The 22,997-nt window shown below is 48.1% G+C and overlaps 5 protein-coding genes across 5 annotated transcripts; 3 read left to right on the forward strand and 2 right to left on the reverse strand.

The window, feature by feature from the left end:
* Positions 1 to 29: 29 nt before the first annotated feature.
* On the reverse strand, positions 30 to 803 carry CH63R_09597 (Chitinase; the record flags this gene model as incomplete). Its single annotated transcript, XM_018304571.1, has 2 exons — positions 30 to 44; positions 216 to 803. The coding sequence occupies 2 exons, from the start codon at positions 801 to 803 to the stop codon at positions 30 to 32; spliced, it is 603 nt and encodes a 200-aa protein (XP_018156594.1).
* A 6,414-nt stretch (positions 804 to 7,217) lies between these two features.
* CH63R_09598 (Transposase) lies at positions 7,218 to 7,916 on the forward strand (the record flags this gene model as incomplete). Its single annotated transcript, XM_018304572.1, has 1 exon — positions 7,218 to 7,916. One exon carries the CDS (start codon positions 7,218 to 7,220, stop codon positions 7,914 to 7,916), a length of 699 nt encoding a protein of 232 aa, XP_018156595.1.
* Positions 7,917 to 9,126: 1,210 nt separating this feature from the next.
* On the forward strand, positions 9,127 to 14,774 carry CH63R_09599 (ABC transporter; the record flags this gene model as incomplete). Its single annotated transcript, XM_018304573.1, is given in 17 exon segments — positions 9,127 to 9,214; positions 9,279 to 9,376; positions 9,382 to 10,027; positions 10,095 to 10,664; positions 10,745 to 10,978; positions 11,033 to 11,829; positions 11,882 to 12,044; positions 12,121 to 12,438; positions 12,542 to 12,665; positions 12,763 to 12,834; positions 12,893 to 12,961; positions 13,010 to 13,074; positions 13,134 to 13,275; positions 13,328 to 13,861; positions 13,883 to 13,957; positions 14,028 to 14,435; positions 14,534 to 14,774. Coding segments are annotated over 17 exon segments (4,644 nt in total).
* A 395-nt stretch (positions 14,775 to 15,169) lies between these two features.
* On the reverse strand, positions 15,170 to 15,682 carry CH63R_09600 (uncharacterized protein; the record flags this gene model as incomplete). Its single annotated transcript, XM_018304574.1, has 2 exons — positions 15,170 to 15,362; positions 15,426 to 15,682. The coding sequence occupies 2 exons, from the start codon at positions 15,680 to 15,682 to the stop codon at positions 15,170 to 15,172; spliced, it is 450 nt and encodes a 149-aa protein (XP_018156597.1).
* A 1,504-nt stretch (positions 15,683 to 17,186) lies between these two features.
* Positions 17,187 to 19,623, forward strand: CH63R_09601 (Ankyrin; the record flags this gene model as incomplete). The annotated part of the gene is made up of 5 exons (XM_018304575.1): positions 17,187 to 17,461; positions 17,509 to 17,545; positions 18,098 to 18,471; positions 18,532 to 19,522; positions 19,579 to 19,623. 5 exons carry the CDS (start codon positions 17,187 to 17,189, stop codon positions 19,621 to 19,623), a joined length of 1,722 nt encoding a protein of 573 aa, XP_018156598.1.
* Positions 19,624 to 22,997: the final 3,374 nt, after the last annotated feature.

Genomic DNA, 22,997 nt, shown 5'->3' on the forward strand with positions numbered 1-22,997 from the left:
TCACCAACATTTGTAGCATTGCAACCCACTCAAAACTTGCAACACTAGGGTCTGGGTTCCGGTATGCCAAAGAAGAAACCGGCTGCTTGGATCAGGAGTTTGACGTTGTAGTGTTTGGAAGCCCTGTGGAAGCTTAGCGTCAGCGAAAGCCAAGAAAACAGTAAATGGTCAAGGCCGCAGGCATAGTAAACAAACCAGGTCAGATAGGCACTTACACTCAATAGGAGCTCCAGCGCGCGCGAGCCCATGTAGCTGTCGTTAAACAATCGGTCGCCCCATTGTTGAAATTGCCGGTAAAAGACATCGTCCGATTCAGTCCCGGTGCCGATGGGGAGTTCAACATCGGCTCCAGGGTACCACACGGCCTCTTCTTCTTCACAAGTTAAACCATCTCGACTATTACGGCGTCCGTCCGTATTCTCGACTCGCCATGCCGTATTGCCCCGGACGTTGGATTCGTAGCCGTGGAAGACCTGAACCGATCGGATGCCGACGTGGGTGCGCCCATTGATGGTCCTCAGCCACTGTGTACCCTCGTCAATGTGCATGTGGAACACCACCCAGCGGTCTTGAGGGCCGCCATTCGCCATGTAGGGATCTCGGTATATGTCATTACCGCCGGCAACGCCGGGAGTCGGTCCTATCCAATAACGATCCATCTCGCAGTTCGTAGTCTTGCCTTGCAAAGTCCGAGTCAGGGAGGCCTCGAACTCGAGAGAACCTTTCACATTGGTGAACATGTCGCCCAGTACTGGGCGCAGAATCGTGGCCGGGCACGTCGGGTTCTCTATATGCTTCTCCATGAGCAGCTGGAACTCCTTGTTCTGATTTCCTCCAAAGGGATCATTGTCACTGCAGGGAACAATAACGGCCTTGGGAGACTTGCAACAGTACGCCCTGGCGCTGCTGAAGCACCCGTTCTTTTATGTTGCCAACCTTGGTAGCCAGCTTTATTTGGCTGCTGGTACAGCTGTCCTTGCAGATGAAGTTCTGTTTGAACCTAGACAGGCTCCCCGTCTTAACCTAATTGCACTTAGAAAACGCTGCTGGCTTGAGTTCCTGGCAGCAGTAGTGCTTTGTACTAGATACGAATGGCTGCTTGCCTCTAGCGGCTAGCTTTAATCAGAAGATCTTGTTTAGGTAGTTGCTAGGATAATCCTTATTGCATATTAGTGCCTCTCTAACCTACTAATACAACCTATAGGTAGAGGTAGATGCCTTGCTAGTGCAGTATGTTGCTTGGTGCAAGAAATTGCAGCTAATTCGCAATAAGCTAACTTTAACCTCACTATTATTGCACTTAGGCTTGCATATTCCACTGTTTTTATAACTGCGCTATTAGTAAATAGGGATCTTCTAGTTATAATTGTAGTATAACTTATCTATACTGCTAGTAAAGAAGATACATAAGTCTAATTAGTATTAGTTTTATTTAAAGCTTAGGAATATAGTTGTATAGTAGTAAATAGTATGTTAATACTATGGAAAGAGTACTAAGAATACTAAGAAATTGCTAGTTCTTACAGAATCTACTTTTAACTTATAGGTTTCTTTCTATTCTTATTCTTAAAAGTATATAATAATATTAGTATTACTATATAATAGCTACTTCTTAATAAGTAGGCTAGCTGTAAAGAATAATTCTTATATAGAGCTACTCAATACCTAAGGAGATTACAATATTTAGCAATAAAAGAGAAGACTCTATTACTTAATTTCTGCACTTAAACTAGCCAGTAGACTTCTACTCTAAATAGGTCTGTATAGTTTCTTTGTTATTCTAAGAGGGAAGGAAATCTGTCGTTGAAGCCCTTTTCTATAAGGATCGTAAAACACTACGTAATGATACAGGAAGCAGGAAAAGAGAAACATGATCTATAATCTACTATAGGGGAAGAGGAGTTAAAGAGATAAATTCATGTTAGGTTGGCTACACACCCCTCTCCTTCATCTACACAAACACCACCAGATGACAACTCATCCTGCCTATACCTTATATCTCTATGCTGCCCGCAACAGCAAATTGGCATCGCCGGCGAGGGGGCTAACACTATTGAATTTACTCGTTGTCCACCCACCACTCGTATGCGACAGAGCCGCCCTGGACCAGATCCACATCGCACGCCGCCACCCCGCGAGCTCGCATCCTGTACACACCGTTGAAGTTCCTTGTGAACTTGCTGAGAGAATCCCGGATGAGGTCCTTCATGTTCAAGTTGTCAATGCGGGCTTTATAAGCCGCGTGCCTGACCCAGAATGCACACGCATTTTTCCCAGATGGGTAAGTCTTGATGAGCCAATGTTTCTTGACGCCCCAGATATGACGGCCGAACACGGTCTAGAAGTACCCCCCGTTGTTGTTCGCCCAGTCCTGGAGAGCCTTGCAGCGCCCAGTCGTCGGCGCATTGGGACCCGAATCTCCAATAAAGCTGCTGGCCCGACACTGGTCCTGATGGGTAGACATTTGGTGAAACTCGCCCGCGTCATTGACGCCCACCTGCCTCTCCTGCGCTGTCGCAGTGTCGCTGGCGGTAGTCTCATTTGCTTATCTAATTATAGAAGAATAGAAGAAAGTAGCCTACTTGCTATATATATATATTATACCACTTAACTATTCTTATTCTATATAACTTACCTATATTATATTTATAGCTAGTAAATGCAGCTGTAATGTAGGTATTTACTACTCACCTTAAAAAAGTAGCTAAGTACTCTCTATATTACTAAAATAGCTGCAGCTTACTAGCTAAAATTACTGCATACCTAGATGTAGAACTAGCTAACTTCCCTAGGCTAATACTAGCTTTATCTGCAGTAGTACTATAAGGAGCATTATTATAATAACGTATATTATTATACTATATTAATACACTAAATAAATAACTCTTTATAGATGCACTTAGTATAAATACCTAAGCAATTAGAAGATATTATTTTACTAGGCAGTAGAGTAGGTAGGCTAGTAACTAACAAAGCAGCATGTTAGTATTAGTGGCGTTAAGGCGTACGACAAAGGAGTGTGAAACGTGCCTGCTGCTAGGGAGGCGCGTAGGACATTAGCGGCGGCTGCTGCTTCTGCTGTCTAAGGGGGGGGTTGCAGACTGCAAATAGCAAATCATCTGTCTTAATTCAAGTGCCCCTAGTCTTAACATAATAAGTATTATAACCATTTGTACTGCTTCAACTTGACGGGTCAACTTGATAGATAACACCACGCTGTGGCGCCGAGCAGCCCAGGCGGTCGGTATCGCCACGAACAGCCTGGGTGATCCTGAACGATCACTTACAGATAACGGTTTGCTTAAACTCGTCGAAAAGTAGTAAATGTTCATCGATTGGACCAGAAATGTCGGCCAAGGAACCAGATAAGGTACATACTTCAGTCAAAGAGAGTTGGGATAACTTGCATCTCCTCTGTTTCAACGCGTCTATTGGACCTCCGAAATGAGGGGGAAAAGTTGGGAGCGGGATGACGGCACGTTATTCCTTCCGGCGTGCGTCGCGGGTGGCCTAGCAAAAGTGGCATAGGCTTGGCGGCCGCGCAAAGGACTTGCTGTCCACCTCTGAACTAGCGACTCGTTTTTGCTTCTGCCCGGACCGACTCCTGAGACGCTAACGAGCGAGGGTTGGTCTTACAATAGCCAGGAGAGTCCCACTCGGCGAGGAAGCACGACTTACTTTATGTAAGTGAGATATGATGCCTTTTCCCTTGGTCGGCACTTCGGTACGGCTCACAAGGGCATCAAGGGCCGAAGGCAGCTCTGCGGACTGTCAAGCCACACCGACTCAATGGCCTTCGCCACATGATAACCCCAACCTGCGTCAAAGACGGCCCTTCAACTCCAAGACAGTAGTACTGCTACTGCAGCAATATTCATTGCTATGTTCTTGCCACCGGCAAATTGGACCATTGCGGGTGTGACGAGTCAAGACCTCTGAATTCAAGCTGAGCCCTGTAGGCGGGTGGCGCAGACCGGAGCGTTCCCTCCTGACATTGTTCGATAATGCAATGCACTTGCATGCCAGAGTAAGATAACATGAAAAAGAGATCTCATTGGTTTAAGCAAGGAACTTTTGACTGCATGAGAGAAGGAAAGGGATACTTAGGTGAGAGAAGTGGTGTGCAACTCTAATCTTGGCGCGTACATTTAGCGATTCTTCCCCAGACAGCTGATTCAACAACCCCTATATTAGGCCTAAGAGTCTTCTTCATCTTCCGAAGGGGTCATTCTATTTCCGTATTCGTAGCAAATTCCAACAGCAACATATACCTCACCTTGGTCACAGCATCAATCTTGGACTTGACAATGTGCGACAGTTTCGAAGACGACACAGGTGGCTTGGACGTGACGGCCGCGTCCACTAAACCAATTGCTTCCTTCAACATGTTACTGCTCCCTACGCAGGAACTAACTTTCAAGCCTTCACAAAGTTTGCCGCCTGTAAATATATCGGCGTTACCTCAAGCTGCATCGTTTAATGCAGGCAAAATATTATTCTTTCGTCCCGAAAGCCAGGCGGACTGGGAGACACAGAAAGATGCAATTCGGAACCTCTACCTGGAAGAAAATATCCCTTTGAAGGAGCTTATAGGCACCATGCTGGAGAAACATTCCTTTTCAGCCACGTAAGTATTACAACTGTCTTTAGATGGAAAAAACTGTATCAATTTTGCTGACTTCCTTGGAGCGAAAGGATGTACAAACGACAATTCCAGAAGTGGAACTGGAAAAAGTACAACACGAAAGCCTATCAACAAAGCCTTGAGAAGGGCGTTCCAGTGGAGACTTCCAGTGGGAAACCCAGGTGCCGGAGGCCAAGTCGAAAACATCCAAGACATGTCCTCGTTTGGAATAGCACCACTGTCGGCTATACAAATGGTTCTTTACACCACGTCCCTCGGCACACATCAGCATTTCCACACACGATGCTCTATGGTAATCACCAAGAAAAATGGACCGAGTCAATCTATTCTAACCTTCGCAACCTGATACACGGAAATGCTAGACAAGACCTCAATTGGAACACCTCGTATCAGTTCGACCGGTTTCCAAACAACGGTTACTCTGTATTCACGCAGATTATACTCGCTAACGTCGGGCACCCACTTATGGGCACCCCCCACATTTGGGCACCCCAAAAATGCCTCAACACCATGACCAGCCTCCTCATTCCTCCCACCTCCAACCATCACAACAATTACAATACTTATCCAAACAACTTCATTTTTTGGGAATACCTTCTTCTATACCTTATGGTCCAATACACTGAAGATGAGGTCCAGCAAGCGATTGAAGCCATCAGCAACGGCATGGCCATAAAGAGGGCAGGCATTGTGTATGGCATTCCAAGATCAACCCTTCAGCATCGACTTAATGGCAAGCAGGCCAGAAAAGCTGCGTTTTCTGACCTTCAGAGGCTTTCCCCTGATCAGGAGCATAAGCTGGCTGAATGGATTCGCATTCAACATGCCCTTGGAGTTGCCCCAACCCATCTGCAAGTGAAGCTATTCGCAGAAAGGATCCTCCATGCTATGGGAGACACAGAGCCCATAGGAAAGGGCTGGGTTTCTGCCTTCATGAGGAGAAATCCTTCAGTCAAGGTTCAGAGAAGTCGCCCTATCGATTCTAGACGTGTTAATGGGGCATCTACTGAGGTCATCAGGGACTGGTTCAAACTCCTTGCCATACCAGAGATCATCAGCATCAAACCAGCCAATAGATACAACATGGATGAGACTGGTATCCTTGAGGGCCAGGGATCTAATGGGCTGGTGCTGGGCATGTCTGAGACGAAGTCTGTCCGCAAGAAACAGCCTGGGTCAAGGGCATGGGTATCTGTTATCGAATGCATCTCTGCCCTGGGCCATGCCCTTGATCCCCTCATTATATATAAGGGCAAGACAGTCCAGCAGCAGTGGTTTCCTCTAGATCTTGGCCCTTATGAAGGATGGCAATTTACTGCAACAGAGAATGGATGGACTACAGACGACACTGCAGTTGAATGGCTGCAGAAGGTCTTCCTCCCTCAGACTGTCCCTCAGACTGCCTCCCAGGGCAAGGAGGGCAAGGATGAGGCTAGACTATTGATTGTTGATGGCCATGGGAGTCACACAACGACGGAATTTATGTGGATATGTTATATTAATAACGTCTACCTCCTATTCCTTCCACCACATACCTCCCATGTCCTCCAGCCACTAGACCAGTCAGTCTTCAGCCCTGTGAAGGTGGCCTATAGGAAGGAGCTTGGATATCTCAGTCACTGGAATGACTCTACTGTTATAGGCAAGAGAAGCTTCCTTGGATGTTATCAAAAGGCTCGTCTGGCAGGCCTGACGATGCAGAACATCAGAAGTGGATGGAAATGGACTGGCCTATGGCCTGTTTCTATAGCAAAGCCCCTTATGAGCAAGTTGCTGCTCCCATCAACACCAAGGGCATCAGATCAGGCCAGCAAAGGGCAGTCTGGAGGCCAGGGAGATAAAGAATGGGCATCTGCGTCATCTGCAGTAGTATGGTCGACGCCAAGGAAGATGAAGGACCTGGCTGGGCAACTGAAGCTATTCACAGAGCTGGACAATGATGTCCATACTCAACGCCTCCTTTTCATGAAGGTGAAAAAAGGCTTCAGCGAGCAGGCCTATGAGCTGGCAACTGCCCAGCATAAGCTGGAGCTCCTGCAGGCCCAAGTCACCAATAATGCAGCAAGGAAAAGAAGGACAGTCCAGATCGACCCAAACACCAAGTTCGCTAATATCAAGGACATCCAGAAGGCTCAAATTGAGGCTGGCGAAAAAGAGGATATCACGGATGAGTCCAGCGAGTCTGATTTACCTAGTGAAGCTGAAAGCTGTATTGTGGTGGCATCTAGAAGAGTGCAATAATTAATTGAAGTCGATGGTTATGATGGAGATGGCTTCATTTTTGGGGTGCCCAAATGTGGGGGGTGCCCATAAGTGGGTGCCCGACGTTATCAAGTTATTCGATGCAGAGGACTTCTTAGTCGGTGGCGCAATTCTTCGCCAAGCGTTTCGTGAGGTTGAAGAAGTCATTGAAAGTGATGCCATCGCCATTCACAAGACGCTGCTGTTGGATATCCCACATTTTCTACTCGTGGTACTCCGAAAGCCGATACTGCTCAACTACATGCATCATCTTTCTCGCATGCTTTGGGTTAAAAAACGGGCGGAGCCAATTACTCTTGCAGCCGTCGCAATGCAAAAGTTATTCTCGACCGACTACAACTCAAGTGAACACACTGTCAAAAAAATGCATACAGTTCTCGCTGACTGCTACATTGACATCCGTGGGAAGCTTGATTTTCATGGCAGAGAGGCAAAAGCGGATGCAACGCCGGCTTGTAACACCACAGGCAACGCAGGGGCTCTTTGCACCCAGGACTTCTTCAACAGTTACAAGCACCAGCTGAATAGTGCAGTGAGGTTATTCCACGAAAATTCGGGTAATTTCCACGACGTGGCACTTTGCATGCTGTATGTGGCCAAAGAACTGGACTTTCGCGGTAGCGACATTCTCAAACTTTGCAAAATGGGTCGTCGTCTGATCGAAGCCGCAAACTCCGCTTCGCGTGGGGAATGGCGTTACAAGACGCTGGGCAACTACGGGCTTTACAGTTACCATGCTTTTTGGTGCTTAGAGAAGCGCGGGAACATGGGTTTGGCTCTTTTCTACCTTCATGAATCTATGACGGTTACAGACCTAGCCGCCATCAGCACTGGTAATGAGCGCTTGAAGGATCACTACGCATCTAACGCATTATTCGGTCGTCTGAGACTAATAGAAGAGCTAACAATGATTGGTAGAGTTGAAGAGGCGGCAGAAATCAGAGCAGGCGTAATAGCGTCTCCATTTTTGCGCAAGGCGATGGAAAATGAAGTCGGCGAGCAATTTTAGAAACCAAGGTGTAATTATTGAATTCACTACGTCTTAAGATTTTTAGCGATTTTTTACTCCCTTCAAGACGCACCCAACCAGCTTTGTCTCAGCAGTGGACGCAGAAGTCCTGTACTCGTTACATGTACAAGAGCCCGATGCATTTCAAATGGTATCCCAGCGCCCAGCGCTACGGGCCCGACTTTGCCTCGACGCGCTTCTGCCGCAGGAAGTTCGATAATATCGTCGAATGGTTGCGTGCCAGGACCCCGCAGGAGAGGCACCATGGGAAAAGAGACTGCTAGGGACGGGATCAATATCTATAACGAGACGATCGAGGGAGTTGACCCTCATTACCTTGAAACCAAACCAGATGGTAAGAAGTCGACTTAGGGCCTCTAGCTTGGGCTGAGATTCCTGGAATATTGCTTGCCCTCTTCTTGTACCTAGTGAATACGCGCGGGGCGAGAATGACTGAAAATCAACGGGAGAGAGTCATAGCAGATGACAGGTGCGGCTCGATAAGGCAGGTGTGTGGTGATAACGCCTTGGCGATGCTCATGCCCCGGTCCAATACGTGGATGTCCTACACTGTTGACGTAATGATGCAGCTCCAACCTGTTGGTGTCAACCGTCTGATTGACCTAAAATCAGGTAATGGAAGCACTTATCAGCTATAACGCCAACTCCAATCAGCTATACCTAATATAGCAGGTGATATCTACAATGCATCTCCCCTAGTGCAGAAGGCCGCATAATGTTAGATCCAGCAGTACTTATTTCACTGTAGGTGTGTCTTATCTTAGGTATCCTTAGTCTTCAGTAGGTATGTTGTCACACTTAAATACTACATTAAAGCAGAACCACTTCAGTAGATTCACTTTTGCCCCTATTAGCGCAGTTAGTATTTGTGACATATATTGTGACTCCCATCCCCCCCTAGGACTGACTCACACACTCAAACGAATCAGAGTGAAGCCGTGAGGGGTTCTTTTTGCCGATCATTGCTTATGTACGCGCCCACGTTGGTTAAAAGGATTGCACAGTGCCTCTCTTCATTCCTCACCTTACGAGATTCAGGAAGCTTTACTTTCATTTGTGTCCTTGTGTTCGCTCAAAGCCGAACCGGTATCGTGAGGACTAGATCCTTTCCTGGCCATACAATCACCCCCTTTTACCAACGAAACCATCAATAGTTCACCAGGCTTCACCCAATATTCTGTGACCCAGCATGAATAATGTGTCGAATGTCTGCCACGATGAGCTTTTCGGGCCAGCCGTCGCTACGGAGTCTTGTCGAGGCGGGTTCGACTTCACAGGTACGCAGCCCTTGGTTGCTAATGCGATACTTTGTGGGTAGTCACTGACATGATCTTTCCATAGTGCTATTCGAAGAAAGCGTCCTGTCTATCCCGCTGTCGGCTGGGTTTCTCCTGATTGCCCCTATTCAGGTGGCCCGTATCTTCAAAGCCGTTTCGGCTGTGAGGCCATCGCTACTTCTATCAATGTTCAAACTCGTTCGTACTTCTCGGTCACCCTTGTTGTTACACCTTTTTGTAATCATCAGCAAGTTCATGTCATTAACATAGGCTGGAAGGTATCGACTCTCGTGTATGCCGGACTTAACTTAGCCTTGCTGGTCTTATGGGCTTCGGGACATGGATTCACCACTCGCGCAACCCTGGCCTCATCCGTGTTAAGTCTCTGTGCCGCTCTCGCCCTCGCTGTCTTGTCCCAAGTTCAACATGGCAAAAGCCCACGGCCATCTTTCACAATCACTGGTTATCTCACAATTTCACTACCCCTGAACGGCGCGCGTGTCCGAACCGCCTGGCTCCTGGCATCGGACAAACATCTCATGCCAGCTATTCTCACCGCTGCTCTAGCCGTCCAGGTTCTGATTCTCGTCCTAGAGACCAAGAACAAAAGGAAAATCCTGGCTGGTGCGTATCACAGCTTCTCACGCGAGGCAACAAGTGGCCTCCTCAGTCGTGGGCTTTTTTGGTGGTTGAGACACTTGCTTTCTGATGGATCCCGGCGCATCTTGGCCGTTGAAGATCTCGAGTCCATCAATGAAAAGCTTAGATCTTCCAAGCTTTCGAGTGAGCTACAGGTTCGATGGATGAATAAAAGTGAGAACTATTTGGGCCCTCTTGCACCGAGATTGTCGTCTAGTACTCTGACCTTGGCTCATAGTAGACCACAATCGGCACAAGCACGCCTTAGCTCTGGCTACGCTTTCGGCCTGGCGGTTGGAACTTGCCAAGATTGCTCTTCCTCGTCTTTTTCTGGTTGCACTTAGCCTTGCACAGCCTTTCCTGATCCACCAGATCGTAGAGACTATATCGGCTCCTGTCAGTCAGCAAACTTGGAACCAAGGACATGGTCTGATCGGTGCTGTGGCTTTAGTCTATACAGGGATACCCGTAATCTCAACTTCCTTCCTCCCGCCCGGGTTGCTGCTAATCAGATGTGTGTGTCACAAGATTGCGACAGGCTTTTATCAGCACCTTTCCTTTCGACTCATGGCTATGGTCAGGGGCGGCCTCATTTCCCTGATCTATGCGAAGATTGTGCAATCGCCGTCGACGCAAGTCGGTGACTCTGCTGCGATGACATTGATTGGTACAGACGTCGAACGAATCTGCGAGACGTGGCATCTTGTGGTCGCCGAAAGTTGGGCGAGTGTCATTCAGCTTGCTTTTGCTGTGTGGTTCTTGCAGATGCAAATCGGTCCAGTTTGTATCACTCCAGTCATTGTTGCATTAGGTAAGTCAATGTACTCATGTCGATTGGGCTTAGAGTTGCTTTATTCACTGGTTTATGTTGCTAACTTTACGACTTGGTAGTGGCGACCGCCATGTCAGTCAGAGCGGCTGGGTTTGTGACCGCCCGCCAGAAGGTCTGGCTCGAGGCGATTCAAGCGAGGATTAACTTTACCGCACATACCCTAGGCTCGATGACAAGTGTCAAGATGCTGGGCCTTAGCAACAAATTTGAATCTCTCATACAGGGCATGCGTGTTGCTGAACTGGACCTCTCCAAGAGGTTCAGGCGCTTGTCCAGCTTCAATGTCTGCCTTGGTAAGCTGAAAGGCACCTCGAAGTTGATCCAGCGCAGGCGCTAATGAATCGCAGTAAACTTACCCTCGCTATTCTCCCAGTTCTTCACATTTGCGACCTTTGCAATCGCCGCCAAAATTCAGGGTAACAGCTTCGTGACGGTGTCGCAGGCAGTCACAGCCCTGTCCATTCTCTCCATTCTCATGGAGCCTCTAGGCAAGTTGTTAGTGGTGATTCCTCAGGCATATGCTGCCTTGGGTTGCTTTCAGAGAATCCAGGACTTTCTTGCTAGCGAGTCCTGGGACGACAAACGACTGCCTGAATGCCCGCTAGGAACAACGAATCTGGAGAGCCACAATAAGCCGGACACGATTCAGACGCCTTTGGACCATAACCGTGTGGAAATGATTCAACGTCCACAATCAACACCAAAAGAGCCTCTTCCTCGTACGATCTTCAACTCCGACCATGTGGTCATCCATAATGCTACCGTTGGCTGGCGAGGTTCCAGCCATGTAGTCAAAGACATGTCACTGCGCATCAGCCAAAATCATCATCTCACAGTCATTTTGGGACCAGTCGGCTGTGGCAAGTCTACAATTCTAAAGGCCATTCTCGGTGAAGCCACCATATTCAACGGCTCTGTCTGGATCAGTAGCAAGGAGCTAGCCTATTGCGATCAAAGCCCGTGGGTTTCCAACGGCTCCGTCCGAGAAAACATTGTCTCGGGAACTGACTTCGACGCTGCTTGGTACAATACTGTCGTTCACGCTTGCGCTTTACAAGTGGATCTGCTGCAGTTATCGGACGGTGACGCGACGAATGTCGGGAGCAAAGGGGTTTCGCTCAGCGGTGGACAGAAGCAACGCCTGGTAAGAACTGCCTCAGCGCCTGACTATTGTATTGCGTACTGAGATGAAACAGACGTTAGCTCGGGCACTTTATGCGCGCAAACCTATCGCTGTCCTTGATGATGTACTGAGCGGCCTGGATGCCGCCACCCACGACATCGTCACCACGCGTGTCTTCGGAGCTGATGGACTGATCCGGAAGCTGGGTATGGCAGCCATTTTGGCCACGCATTCTGGTAAGTAACAATGAATTTTGAATAGCTCCTATAGCGTTTGGTAAAACGTGTCGTTCCTACTAACGACCAAACACAGTGAGCCTATGCGCCATCGCGGACCAAACTATCATACTTGACGACCAAGGACAAATCATTCAGCGGAGCTCATCTGAAAACATGGCTTCTCTTGCGCCACAGCTAGCCGGAGACGTCGGCTCTTCGGCGAGCTCAGGAAATAGCCCACCTCCCAAATTTTCAGCTGGTGAAACTCTGGGTTTAAGCACGAGACGAGATGACAACAGACAGGTGGGAGACTTGTCCATCTATCTATATTACTTCTCGTCTTTGGGATGGCTTAGCTTCGCCTTGTTCGGATTCTTCGTAGCTTCAAACGTGGCATTCGGCACCTTGCAATGTAAGCATGCTTCCTCCATCAGATCCGCCCCTTTTTATGAGTGCTGGTGTAGTGCCATTCAGCCGCAATAAGTCAGGCTCGAAGCTGATGTGGGTGAGTACAGATGCATGGATCACACTGTGGGCCCAAAGCAGCGACGGATCGCAAGCATCACGGATAAGCTACTGGCTTGGGTTGTATGCACTCTTTGGGGTTTTTACTGCGGCCGGTCTTATTTCTGCGGTCTAGTGAGTTCTTCTCCTACACTTTCGAACCTGACTTATCAAAGCCTGGAGGCTCACCAAGCATCATGCTTGAGGCTCTTATGCTAATGATTGTACACAGCTACATGTACGTGGTGATCGTACCTAAGTCTGCACAGTCTCTCCACTTGACTGTGCTTCAGGCAGTTATACGGTAAGATCACCGAATTCTTGTTGCCAGTGGCTTGTTCATGCTCTAACGGTAACGACAGAGCTCCGATGTCTTTTCTCGCCAAGACCGACACTGGGGTGTTGGTTAACAGGTATTTCATGACTTTCGCGTAAGACAACAAGAGTATGAGCTGACCCATATTTCTTTCCCATGACAGATTCAGTCAAGACATGCAATTGGTTGACATGACCCTACCCGGGGCACTCGTGAATGCGAGCTTTCGTCCGTAGCAACTTAAACGCAATCCTCTAGGAAGCTGGTCGCTAATTTGAGAATCATAGAGCTTGCTGCGTGTTTTGCAGTTGCAGCGTTGGCCATTGTGGCTGTTCCCTACTTCGCAGCTGTCCTGCCCTTCGTCGCCTGCGCTCTCTTCTTCCTCCAACGCTTTTATCTAAGGACATCTCGGCAGCTTCGACTACTAGAGTAATGCCTATTGTTAGCTTGCAAAAGATATCAAGTACTAATGCTGGCTTAGCCTGGAAGCGAAAGCACCTCTCTATTCTCACGTTCTGGAGTCTCTCCAGGGCATCGCCACTATCCGAGCATATGGCTGGACGAGCAACCACGTCGCTAAGAATCTCGCCCTCCTCGACAGGGCCCAGAAGCCTTATTACTTGCTCCTCTGCATTCAACGATGGCTGACTCTTGTATTGGGACTGACGGTCGCTGGGCTCGCGATACTGCTCACCGCCCTAGGCGTCACGCTCCGCAGCAGACTGGACGCCGGTTTCCTCGGCGTTGCCCTTGTCAGCATGATGAATCTTGGCCAATCCTTGGCTGCCCTTATCACCTTTTGGACCTTGCTTGAGACGTCCTTGGGTGCCATTTCGCGCGTGAAAACTTTCTCCGAGGATACCCCGACCGAGAAACCTCGCGAGATCGTGGATACAAGAATTCTCGCTGGCTGGCCGTCTCAAGGATCGGTGGTCATTGAGAATTGGTCGGCTCACTATAATGGGTATATATATCTCACTTTCTACTTTCTGGAGTTTTGTACCCGTCTGAAGCAGTAGCTAACATCATACCACAGTCACCCCGTGCTTCGCAACATCGATATTTCGATTCAGGCCGGGGAGAAAGTTGCCATATGCGGCAGGACAGGAAGGTAAGAGTCACAAGCATAAACCATTTCACAGGCCTTGTGACGAGAAACTTGCTAACAAGAGTGTCGCAAGTGGCAAATCCTCACTTCTCTTATCCCTGCTCGGCATGGTCGACGAGTCTACCGGGAGGATTGTCTTAGACAATGTCGATCTTGCATTAGTACCTAAAGATGTCACCCGCCAGAAGCTCACATGTCTCACACAAGACCCTTTCTTGTTTGGCGGGAGTGTCAGACTGAATGCAGATCCGCATGGTGAGGCTACAGATATCGATATCATCTCTGCCCTGCAGAAGGTTGGGCTATGGGATATCTTCCGATCAAAGGAGAGCACAGAGACCTCTCACCCTCTAGAATTCTCGATACTTGATATGAATATGGAAGAGGACTTCTTGTCCCAAGGGCAAAGAAAGCTTTTCTGTCTCGGCCGTGCGCTTTTGCGCAAGAGCCCGGTCCTAGTTTTGGATGAGCCGAGCAGCGGGTAAGTAACAGACCCTCCCACTCCTTGCGTTCATATCTGAAAAAAGGTATTATAATGCAGTATGAAAACTGACACTAAGTATCACTCATAATTCACAGTGTTGACGCCAGCACCAAATCTTACATAGAAGCCATCGTCGAGTCGGAGTTCGCGACTAGCACTGTCATCATGGCAACGCACAGTCTCGCTGGTGTCCGTAGATTTGACAAGGTTGCTGTTCTAGATGGGGGCGTGTTACTTGAGTATGGTGAGCCAGATGAGCTATTGGGGAGGATTGATGGGGCATTCGCGAAGCTCTATGCTGTGCAGCGTGGAAGACCCGAGACTGCTTCTGCGTAAGCAGGGGTGATAACAATACCTACAGCACAGGGCAGGTTTTACTGTTAGTTTCAAACTTACTTGATATAAGTTTTCCGGTGGAATAACCCTATCAAAGGTACTTTACCTACATAATAGCCAACAATCAATCCTGCTTTGTAATGTACCATTTGTAAACCAGAAGACACGGCCTAGAATCACGATAACTTGAGGTAAATTCCCTACTGGAAAAATGAAGGTACGTGAGCACTTCAAATACAACGAGGCACTGTATTATCCCTTTGGAGGGCTAACGCAAGGTCTTGGTTCACATCGTGATCTACTTTCTCAGGGGCTGTGATGTCCATGACTACTGACGCCCAGTGCGGCCTTTGTTTTCTCTAGACAGTACGAACTAAAAACGTACTTGGGAGCTTTTACATAAGTCGCCAAAAGGTAGGATTGAACTGCTTGCGCTGCGCTGAGTGTCTGGCTGTGGTGGGCTCAAGAGCCATAGGCAGGCGGCTGCTCGGAAGGTTCTTGGCGGCATAGTCCAGATTCTTGACATTGGGCCTGGACTGTCCAACCTTGCGGCCGTAGACTTCCTTCCAAGCGCGCAGGCTGACAAATCTTAGTCGGTTCAGTCCAGGACGCACCGTCTGACAGTACGTATTGTGCTGTTTGGCTTCCTACCGGAGGATGGTTCCCTTTGTGGAGTAGTAAGCCCAGACGATGCTGGTGAGCTTGCAGAGCAGGGTAGCACCAAATGCAGTAGATGGAGAGATGCTAATGAGGTGGTCGAAGAGGACGCTGACAAGCGTAGATAGGCCCGAGACCACCAGAGTGTTAATTGCAACTTGAAACAGCTGGGCAGTGACCAGATTTAGAAGGGTTCTACTCCATGCTGTATTTGCTGCTGCTGTCTCAAGAGCTGATGGTGTTGTGTTCATGTTAAGCTCTTAGTGTCTGACACAGCGTAGTCAGTCTAGAACAACAGAAGAAGAGTATGCTTAAGGTTGATTGATTAACAAGGTTATCGTAGACAAATTTAATAAGGGAGGTATTAGGAAAACTGCGTGCCAATGGCTGCTCTTAGGTGGAATTATACTCGACCGTGTGCCTCAAAGGCTGAAAGGTGTCTTAACAAAACAGGCACATTCTCTGCCACTTATAGGGACTCTCCATTTCAGAACGTTGATTAGGTTTTATGCATCCCACCCCCCTCAGTTGGATTTTGTTCCTATGCTAGAGTTCTATGGGCCACAGGGCAGCAAAAGGTCATCCATCCGGCCTATCATATGTACTTTTATACGAGCAGTTTGAGTAAGTTACAAATGCTTAGCGTGAAACTCATTGCTTATCCTTAAATATTTTTCTAGTATCTCTTACTTTAATAGTCGTACTTTCACCTGTCCTGAAGCACAGCTCCGATCCCACAGTTTGCTTCTCTTTTGCCCTTCAATCATCGTAAGATATTAAAGTAGAATTAATTCCTCTCTAGCGGCTAGCACAATTCATGTCGCATGATGAGAGTTGGTGATAAGGCCTACATTATCTATCAAAAAAGAAGTAAGTTGAAATTGCAATAAGAGTCGACATCGGGACAACTAACACAAAGTTCGAGGCTCACGCATCTGCAGTAAACCAACTATATTAGAATGCAACCTTACAGCCCGGCTTGCTGTGTTGGAATGACCGACCCGCAGGATATAGACATTGTAGACAGAAGTAGTTGGGAAGAAGCGGTCTTCCTGGCGGCACTGAACATTAAGTTGCAAGGCGAGAGCTGACCAAAGTGCTGGAGAGTATCGATATTCATCCCAAACTCGGTTGGCAAGACGCTGGCTAGATTCCCAACCAATCAGGCCGCTATACAAGTGCATTCCGGCATATTCCGAGAACGCCCACTTGCTCCAGGGTGTGCCGGGCACTTCGCGCTACTTACTTGGTGCTGCGTGAGCCGCCTAGCACGCACTTCAGGCATGTTACGCGATATTACCCGACAGATCTTACGACCCCTGTGCTAGGTTCGCCCAAAGAAGAACTGATTTACTCTATCGATCAGCGACAAGTAATCTGCCCGCGATAAGAGATAGAACCAATCAGAAACCTAACAATTATGGACGCATTAGCACGAGGCATTTTTAGAGCGGCAAGATCAGGCGGGCTACAGCCTGATTTCAGTGAAGTTAGGAACAACCAACTATATTAACCTCAAATTATTGCAGAGTCATTACTGCAACAGTCTGCGGCTGGGAGAAACTAGCAGGCTCATCCAACTGTAGGTCAGGCAAAATCACTAACCATGAGCGACCCTCTGAGTATCGCCACCGGCGTGATAGCCTTGATTCAAGTAACGGCCCAGGCGACGGAGTATCTCAAGGATGTTAAAGATGGCGGCAAAGAGCGAACGAAGCTGCGAGATGAGCTACGCAGCGTAACATTCTCTTGAAGATGATCCACGACCGCGTTGAAGAGCAGAACGAATCCGACAACGAATTTGGTCTCGAACCTGCAGCGATGGCACTCTTAGCGGGCCCTGACGGACCTCTGGAGAGGATGAAGGCTACGATGGAAGAGATCGTGTTAAAGCTAGCACCCCAAGCTCGGTTCCGCAGGCTTGCCCAACCATTCAGGTGGCCGTTTGAGAAGAAGGACATTTTAGAGCTGTTTGGGACGACAGAGAGACTCAAGTCGCACTTCACGCTTGTCCTCCAAAATGATCTATTGTAAGACACAGTTTTTAGGGACCTGATCAAGCAGCTGACAAGACCAGGACGATTTCCAAGCTCACGAGCGAGAAGGTTCAAAAGGTCAGCAGGCAGCTTGACGACATGGACTTGGAGGGCAGAATTCAAGAGACGGATAAAATTCTTTGTTGGATCAGCTCAACTTCCTTCCGAGCCAAGCAAGCCGACGTGTTGCAGAGTGTCCAGCCAGGCACCGGTAAATGGTTTCTTGAAGCTAAGGAGTACCGTGACTGGCTTTCGGGAAACGTCAATTTGTTATGGTGTCCCGGCATACGTATGATACAGACCACTCCAACACATCTCCCAAACTGATATCTTTCTGACATGGAGCATAGCTGGTGCTGGAAAAACTCGAATAGCGTATGTTGACGAACGATGCGACGCCTTGTCGAACCATCGATAGCTAATGAGACCAGGTCCTTGGTTATAGATGCTCTCGAGACGCAACTTGATCGTTCCAACAGTCTTCTGGCATATGTCTACTGCGATTACAATCAACGCGAGTCTCAGACTCAGTCAGCAATAGTTTCCAGTCTCTTGGAACACATTCTTCAGCGAACAAGCCATCCAAATCTGCCTGAAGAGATCAGGTCGCTTTACACAAAACACGCACAGAAAGGAACTCGTCCCATGACCAAGCAACTTTCCCAAGTCTTCGCCAAGCTCTTCTCGTCATGCGACAATATTTTTATCGTCATAGATGCTCTTGATGAATGCGCGTCTTCGGACATGGAGGCTGTGGAACTAGTCGGTGCTCTCCAGGGGCTCGGCGATAATGTCCGTATCTTACTCACGTCACGCACCTCGACGAACTTTGAGGGCTTCTTCAAAGATGCCGTACGCATAGACATCAAGGCTAAGGATGAGGACGTGCGACTGTATTTGGAGAGGAAGATTCCGAAGCATTTCAGGCTGGCGAAGCACGTCTGTGCTGATCCGAAACTGCAGGACGATATCATCACAAGCATCGCCGAGAGTGCTCAAGGCATGTGAGTAATCAACACAATTTGATATCGCAAGCGGATTGGCTACTGATTTCCACCTTCAAGGTTTCTTCTGGCGACACTCAACTTGGACTCTCTCTCCCGCAAGCTTACGCGTCGAGATGTTCGCTCTTCGCTTTCAATATTGCCTAAGACGCTCGACGCAACATACAAGCAAGCACTTGAGAGAATTCGTACCCAGGCAGAAGAAGATGTTGAACTAGCCGAGATGGTCATCTTGTGGATCCTCTGTGCCCGACGACCGCTGGGTATTCATGAGCTCCAGCATATGTATGCTGTCCACCTCCGTACCCGTGATGAAGATGAAGACGAGGACATGATATTGCTTGAAGTTGACGACCTGCCACCCGAGGATATCGTCACCGGTGTTTGCGGTAGTTTTATCGTAGTCGACAGCATTTCCAAGACAGTCAGTCTGGTCCATTATACGGCTCAAGACTATCTTAGCCGCACACTCGGAAAACATCTGGATAAGACGCGACTGGAGCTCGCCAGAATCAGCCTAGAATACCTGCAGCTTCTCAACTTTCAGGAAGGGCCTGCCTTATCAGACAGCGTGATGGCGGAGCGGTTGGCCAACTTCCCATTTCTGGACTACGCGGCAAGATACTGGGGAGCTGACCTCCAAGGGCTGCAAGTCGAGGATTTATGGGGATCCGTCAATCGCTTTTTGTCAAACGCAGGTGCCATCAGTGTAGCAAGTCAGATCTGGAGTCTCCCTCGTTACAGATACGCACATTGGAGTAACGAGTACCCGAAAGGTTTCCCCGGAATAGTCCTCGCGGCTTCGTTCCAGATACCGAACGTCCTGGAAAGACTCGTGGGACAAGGAAAAGACATAGAAGGCCGTGGCAGCGACAAGAAAACCCCGCTCATCAGATCAGCTCGCCTCGGGCACGAGGAGAACATCAAGGCACTGATACAGCTTGGAGCTGACGTTGCTGCTACTGATATCGCCGGAGAAACTGCAATCGATGTTGCGGCTCTCGCTGGCAAGGCATCTTTAGTAGAAGCCCTGATCGATGGAGTTGCCAACGTAAACACGGTCACGGGCACGGAAGGCTGGTCTCTTCTTATGTCAGCCGTTTCCAGTGGCAGTATCAAGACTGTACGGCTGCTGATAGAATCAGGAGCTGACGTTGCGGCACAAACCAGCTGGGGAGAGACGGCTTTGAGTCTGGCAGCCCTGAGCGGGCAAGAGGCCATCGCGAATCTGCTCATAGACTCAGGGGCCATCCTGCCACTGAACCGTGCTGGAAGAAGGGCGACACTGCAAGCTTCGAAGAAGGGACTTTCAACCCTTGCTAGCAAATTATCATCTTTTGGAGGCGATTTTGGGGCTGTGGTGGATGCTGGGATTCCACGTGAGCCCTTTGCAGCCCCGCAGCAGCTTGCCCAGATTGCAGAACTGGAAGAGGCACCAACTACTGGGATGACGGAATCCGAAATTGGTTTCAGTCTTGAACTTGCTCTAGACGGGATTTCATACCAAAGGGGGTTCCATCGAAGGTACGACATTGCGAAAAGGTTGGGTAGAGGGCACTTTGCAGAAGTATTCTTCGGCACCAGGAAGACGACAGGCGTTTGCTACGCAGTTAAAATCTTCACCGTTGATGCAAATACAGGATGGACAGCCTATAATAACGACACAAGTGCCATCAGCCCGCCTCAAGAAATTCGAGCCCTCACTAGCTTGAGGCATCCCCAGTTGGTACATCTTGTGGAAGTTTTGGTGTCAGATGCGATGGATCAGCTTTGCCTGGTTTTGGAGCTTGCGCCGGAGGGAGAGCTCTTCAACTTTTTAGTTATGAAGCAGAAGCTAACCGAAGAGGAAACACGGTGCATCTTTCGTCAGCTGTTTTCTGCTCTAGAATACATTGTAAGTACACTTGTAACCCCTTCACCTACTACACGCAGAATACTTGCTGAAATAGGACAATCTCTAGCACAAGGAAGGATGGATTCATCGAGATGTTAAACCTGAGAACATTCTCATGCAAAGCGAGAATATTATTAAGCTTGCGGACTTCGGCCTGGCGGTGAATCTTTCAAGTCGGCCAGATCAAATGGATGACGTCCTTTGCGGAACCCCGAGCTGTAAGCTCCTTCACCTCTCCTCACTGCTTGTAATCTCCAGAGATGGCTAAACAGTTCTTTCAGATGTTGCCCCTGAGATACTTGCGGATCGTCGTGAGAGAAAATACAGCTACCCCGTCGACATTTGGTCTGCTGGGGTAGTGCTTTATATTTGCCTGTGCGGGTTTCCCCCCTTCTCAGACGAGCTCTACAGCAAAGACTTCCCATACACCTTGTCGCAGCAGATTAAGTCGGGACGCTTCGACTACCCTTCACCATATTGGGACCCGATAAGAGATCCAGCTCTTGATCTTATAGACGCGATGCTGTTCGTTGATACAGAGCGGAGATTTGTGGTGGATCAGTGTTTGCGTCATCCCTGGATGCTGGTGCCAGACGTCCAAGAAAGCGATTCAGGCACCGTCCTCCTGGGTGACCCTTCTGTCGTCTAAGATGTTACTTAGTTCACCCTTTGAGTTACCTGTCTGTAAGGCGAAAAGGATGCTGCTAAGGTGTGCAGCAAATATAAAAATACACGTAGTCTTTAACTTTCACAAGAAAAATCGCTAAATAGAGTAACATTAAGAGGTTCTTATAGTAGTTAAAGTTATATCTTGATGCCTATAACTAGTAGTAGTAAACTCTATTGTATGCAAACTCTTTCTTAATAAGAATCGTCTTTAGCTTTTCTAGTAAAAAATAGTTTTAGAATTTTATAAAGCTTTGTATCCCTAATTAAGTACAGTATGTGCAATAATAATAATAACTCCTACTGTCTAGCTAGGCTATTTCTATCTATTACATAAAATAAGACCTAATAAATCTAAAAGCTAAGTAGATCCTATAGTCCTTTCCTCTCTATAGCCCTTATAAACTATACTACTCTATTCTAATATACTAGTATATAAGAGTATTGTTAATAGATAGCTTAATTAAGAACTCAACTCTTAGGCCTAATAAAGATTTACAGGCTATGCAATTACTAGTAGGTACTAGGGGTAGCTAATTTAAATACCTACTAGTAAGAAAAAGTTCTATATAACCTAAATAAGACCTTTATAGAGATTAAGGTAATTGTAAGGACAAGAGATAAAGGTAGAGAGACTAACGTGGCTGATAAGCGAGTCGATCAGACAAGCGAGTCGATCACCCAACCGCGATCATACCATCTTCCCGCTTTCAACACACGTCCATCGACCATAAAGAATGTCGTCATCAAACAAAGAAGCGCAATTGATCCTAGCGGTTCAAGCGATTAAAAACACTCCAAATCTTAGTATTCGAGCTGCAGCACGGATCTATTCAGTACCCTTCACAACATTACGCGACCGACTTAATGGAAAACCTTCGCGACGCGACATCATGCCGAAATTACGGAATTTGACGCTGCTTGAAGAAGAGAAGCTAGTTAAGTACATTCTTGACCTAGATGCCCGATCGTTTCCTCCCCGGATCAGTGGTGTTGAAGAAATGGCCAATCACCTGCTTGCCGACCGTGGCGCGCGACCGGTTGGGAAGCGCTGGGCGTCGAACTTCATCAAACGACAACCACAGCTTCGGACGCGTTTTTTTCGCAAGTATGACTACAAGAGAGCCCAATGCGAAGATCCACAGGCTATTTGCAGCTGGTTTGCCCTTGTGAAGAACACAATCGTAAAGTACGGTATCCAAGAGTCTGATATCTACAACTTTGATGAGACTGGTTTCATGATGGGCCAGATCGCAGCTGGCATGGTTGTAACGAGTGCTGAAAGGCGATCAAACACGAAAATGGTGCAGCCTGGTAATCGGGAATGGGTTACAGTTATCCAAGCCATAAGTTCGTCAGGCTACAGCGTCCCGCCATACATCATCGTTGCAGGCCATTATCACCTCTCAACCTGGTACACTGAAACAGATCTCCCACACGACTGGGTTATCGCAACATCTGAAAACGGATGGACAACAAACGAGATAGGCCTAAATTGGGTCAAACACTTCGATTGTCATTCAAAGCCACGTGCAAGAGGTCCTCATCGCCTCCTCATCGTCGATGGGCATGAAAGCCACCACTCCGCAGGTTTTGAGCTATATTGTCAGGAGAGTAACATCGTCACACTCTGTATGCCGGCTCATTCATCTCATCTACTTCAGCCCTTAGATGTAGGATGCTTTGGGCCTCTCAAAACGGCGTACGGTCGACAAATTGAGGATAAGATGCGGCGAGGTGTAACCCATATTACGAAGGAAGACTTCTTTCCAGCGTTTCGTGAGGCCTTTACACAAGCACTTACGGGAAAGAATATCCAGGGAGGTTTCAGAGGCTCCGGGCTTGTCCCTCTGAGTGCAGAAAGTGTATTATCAAAGCTGGACGTCAAGTTACGCACTCCAACGCCTCCAGGATCACTTCCAACAACACCGCTCCCTTGGGTTTCCAGGACACCAAACAACCCAAC

Source organism: Colletotrichum higginsianum, chromosome 6 (genome assembly GCF_001672515.1).
Source record: "Colletotrichum higginsianum IMI 349063 chromosome 6, whole genome shotgun sequence".
NCBI classification, from domain to species: Eukaryota; Fungi; Ascomycota; class Sordariomycetes; order Glomerellales; family Glomerellaceae; genus Colletotrichum; species Colletotrichum higginsianum.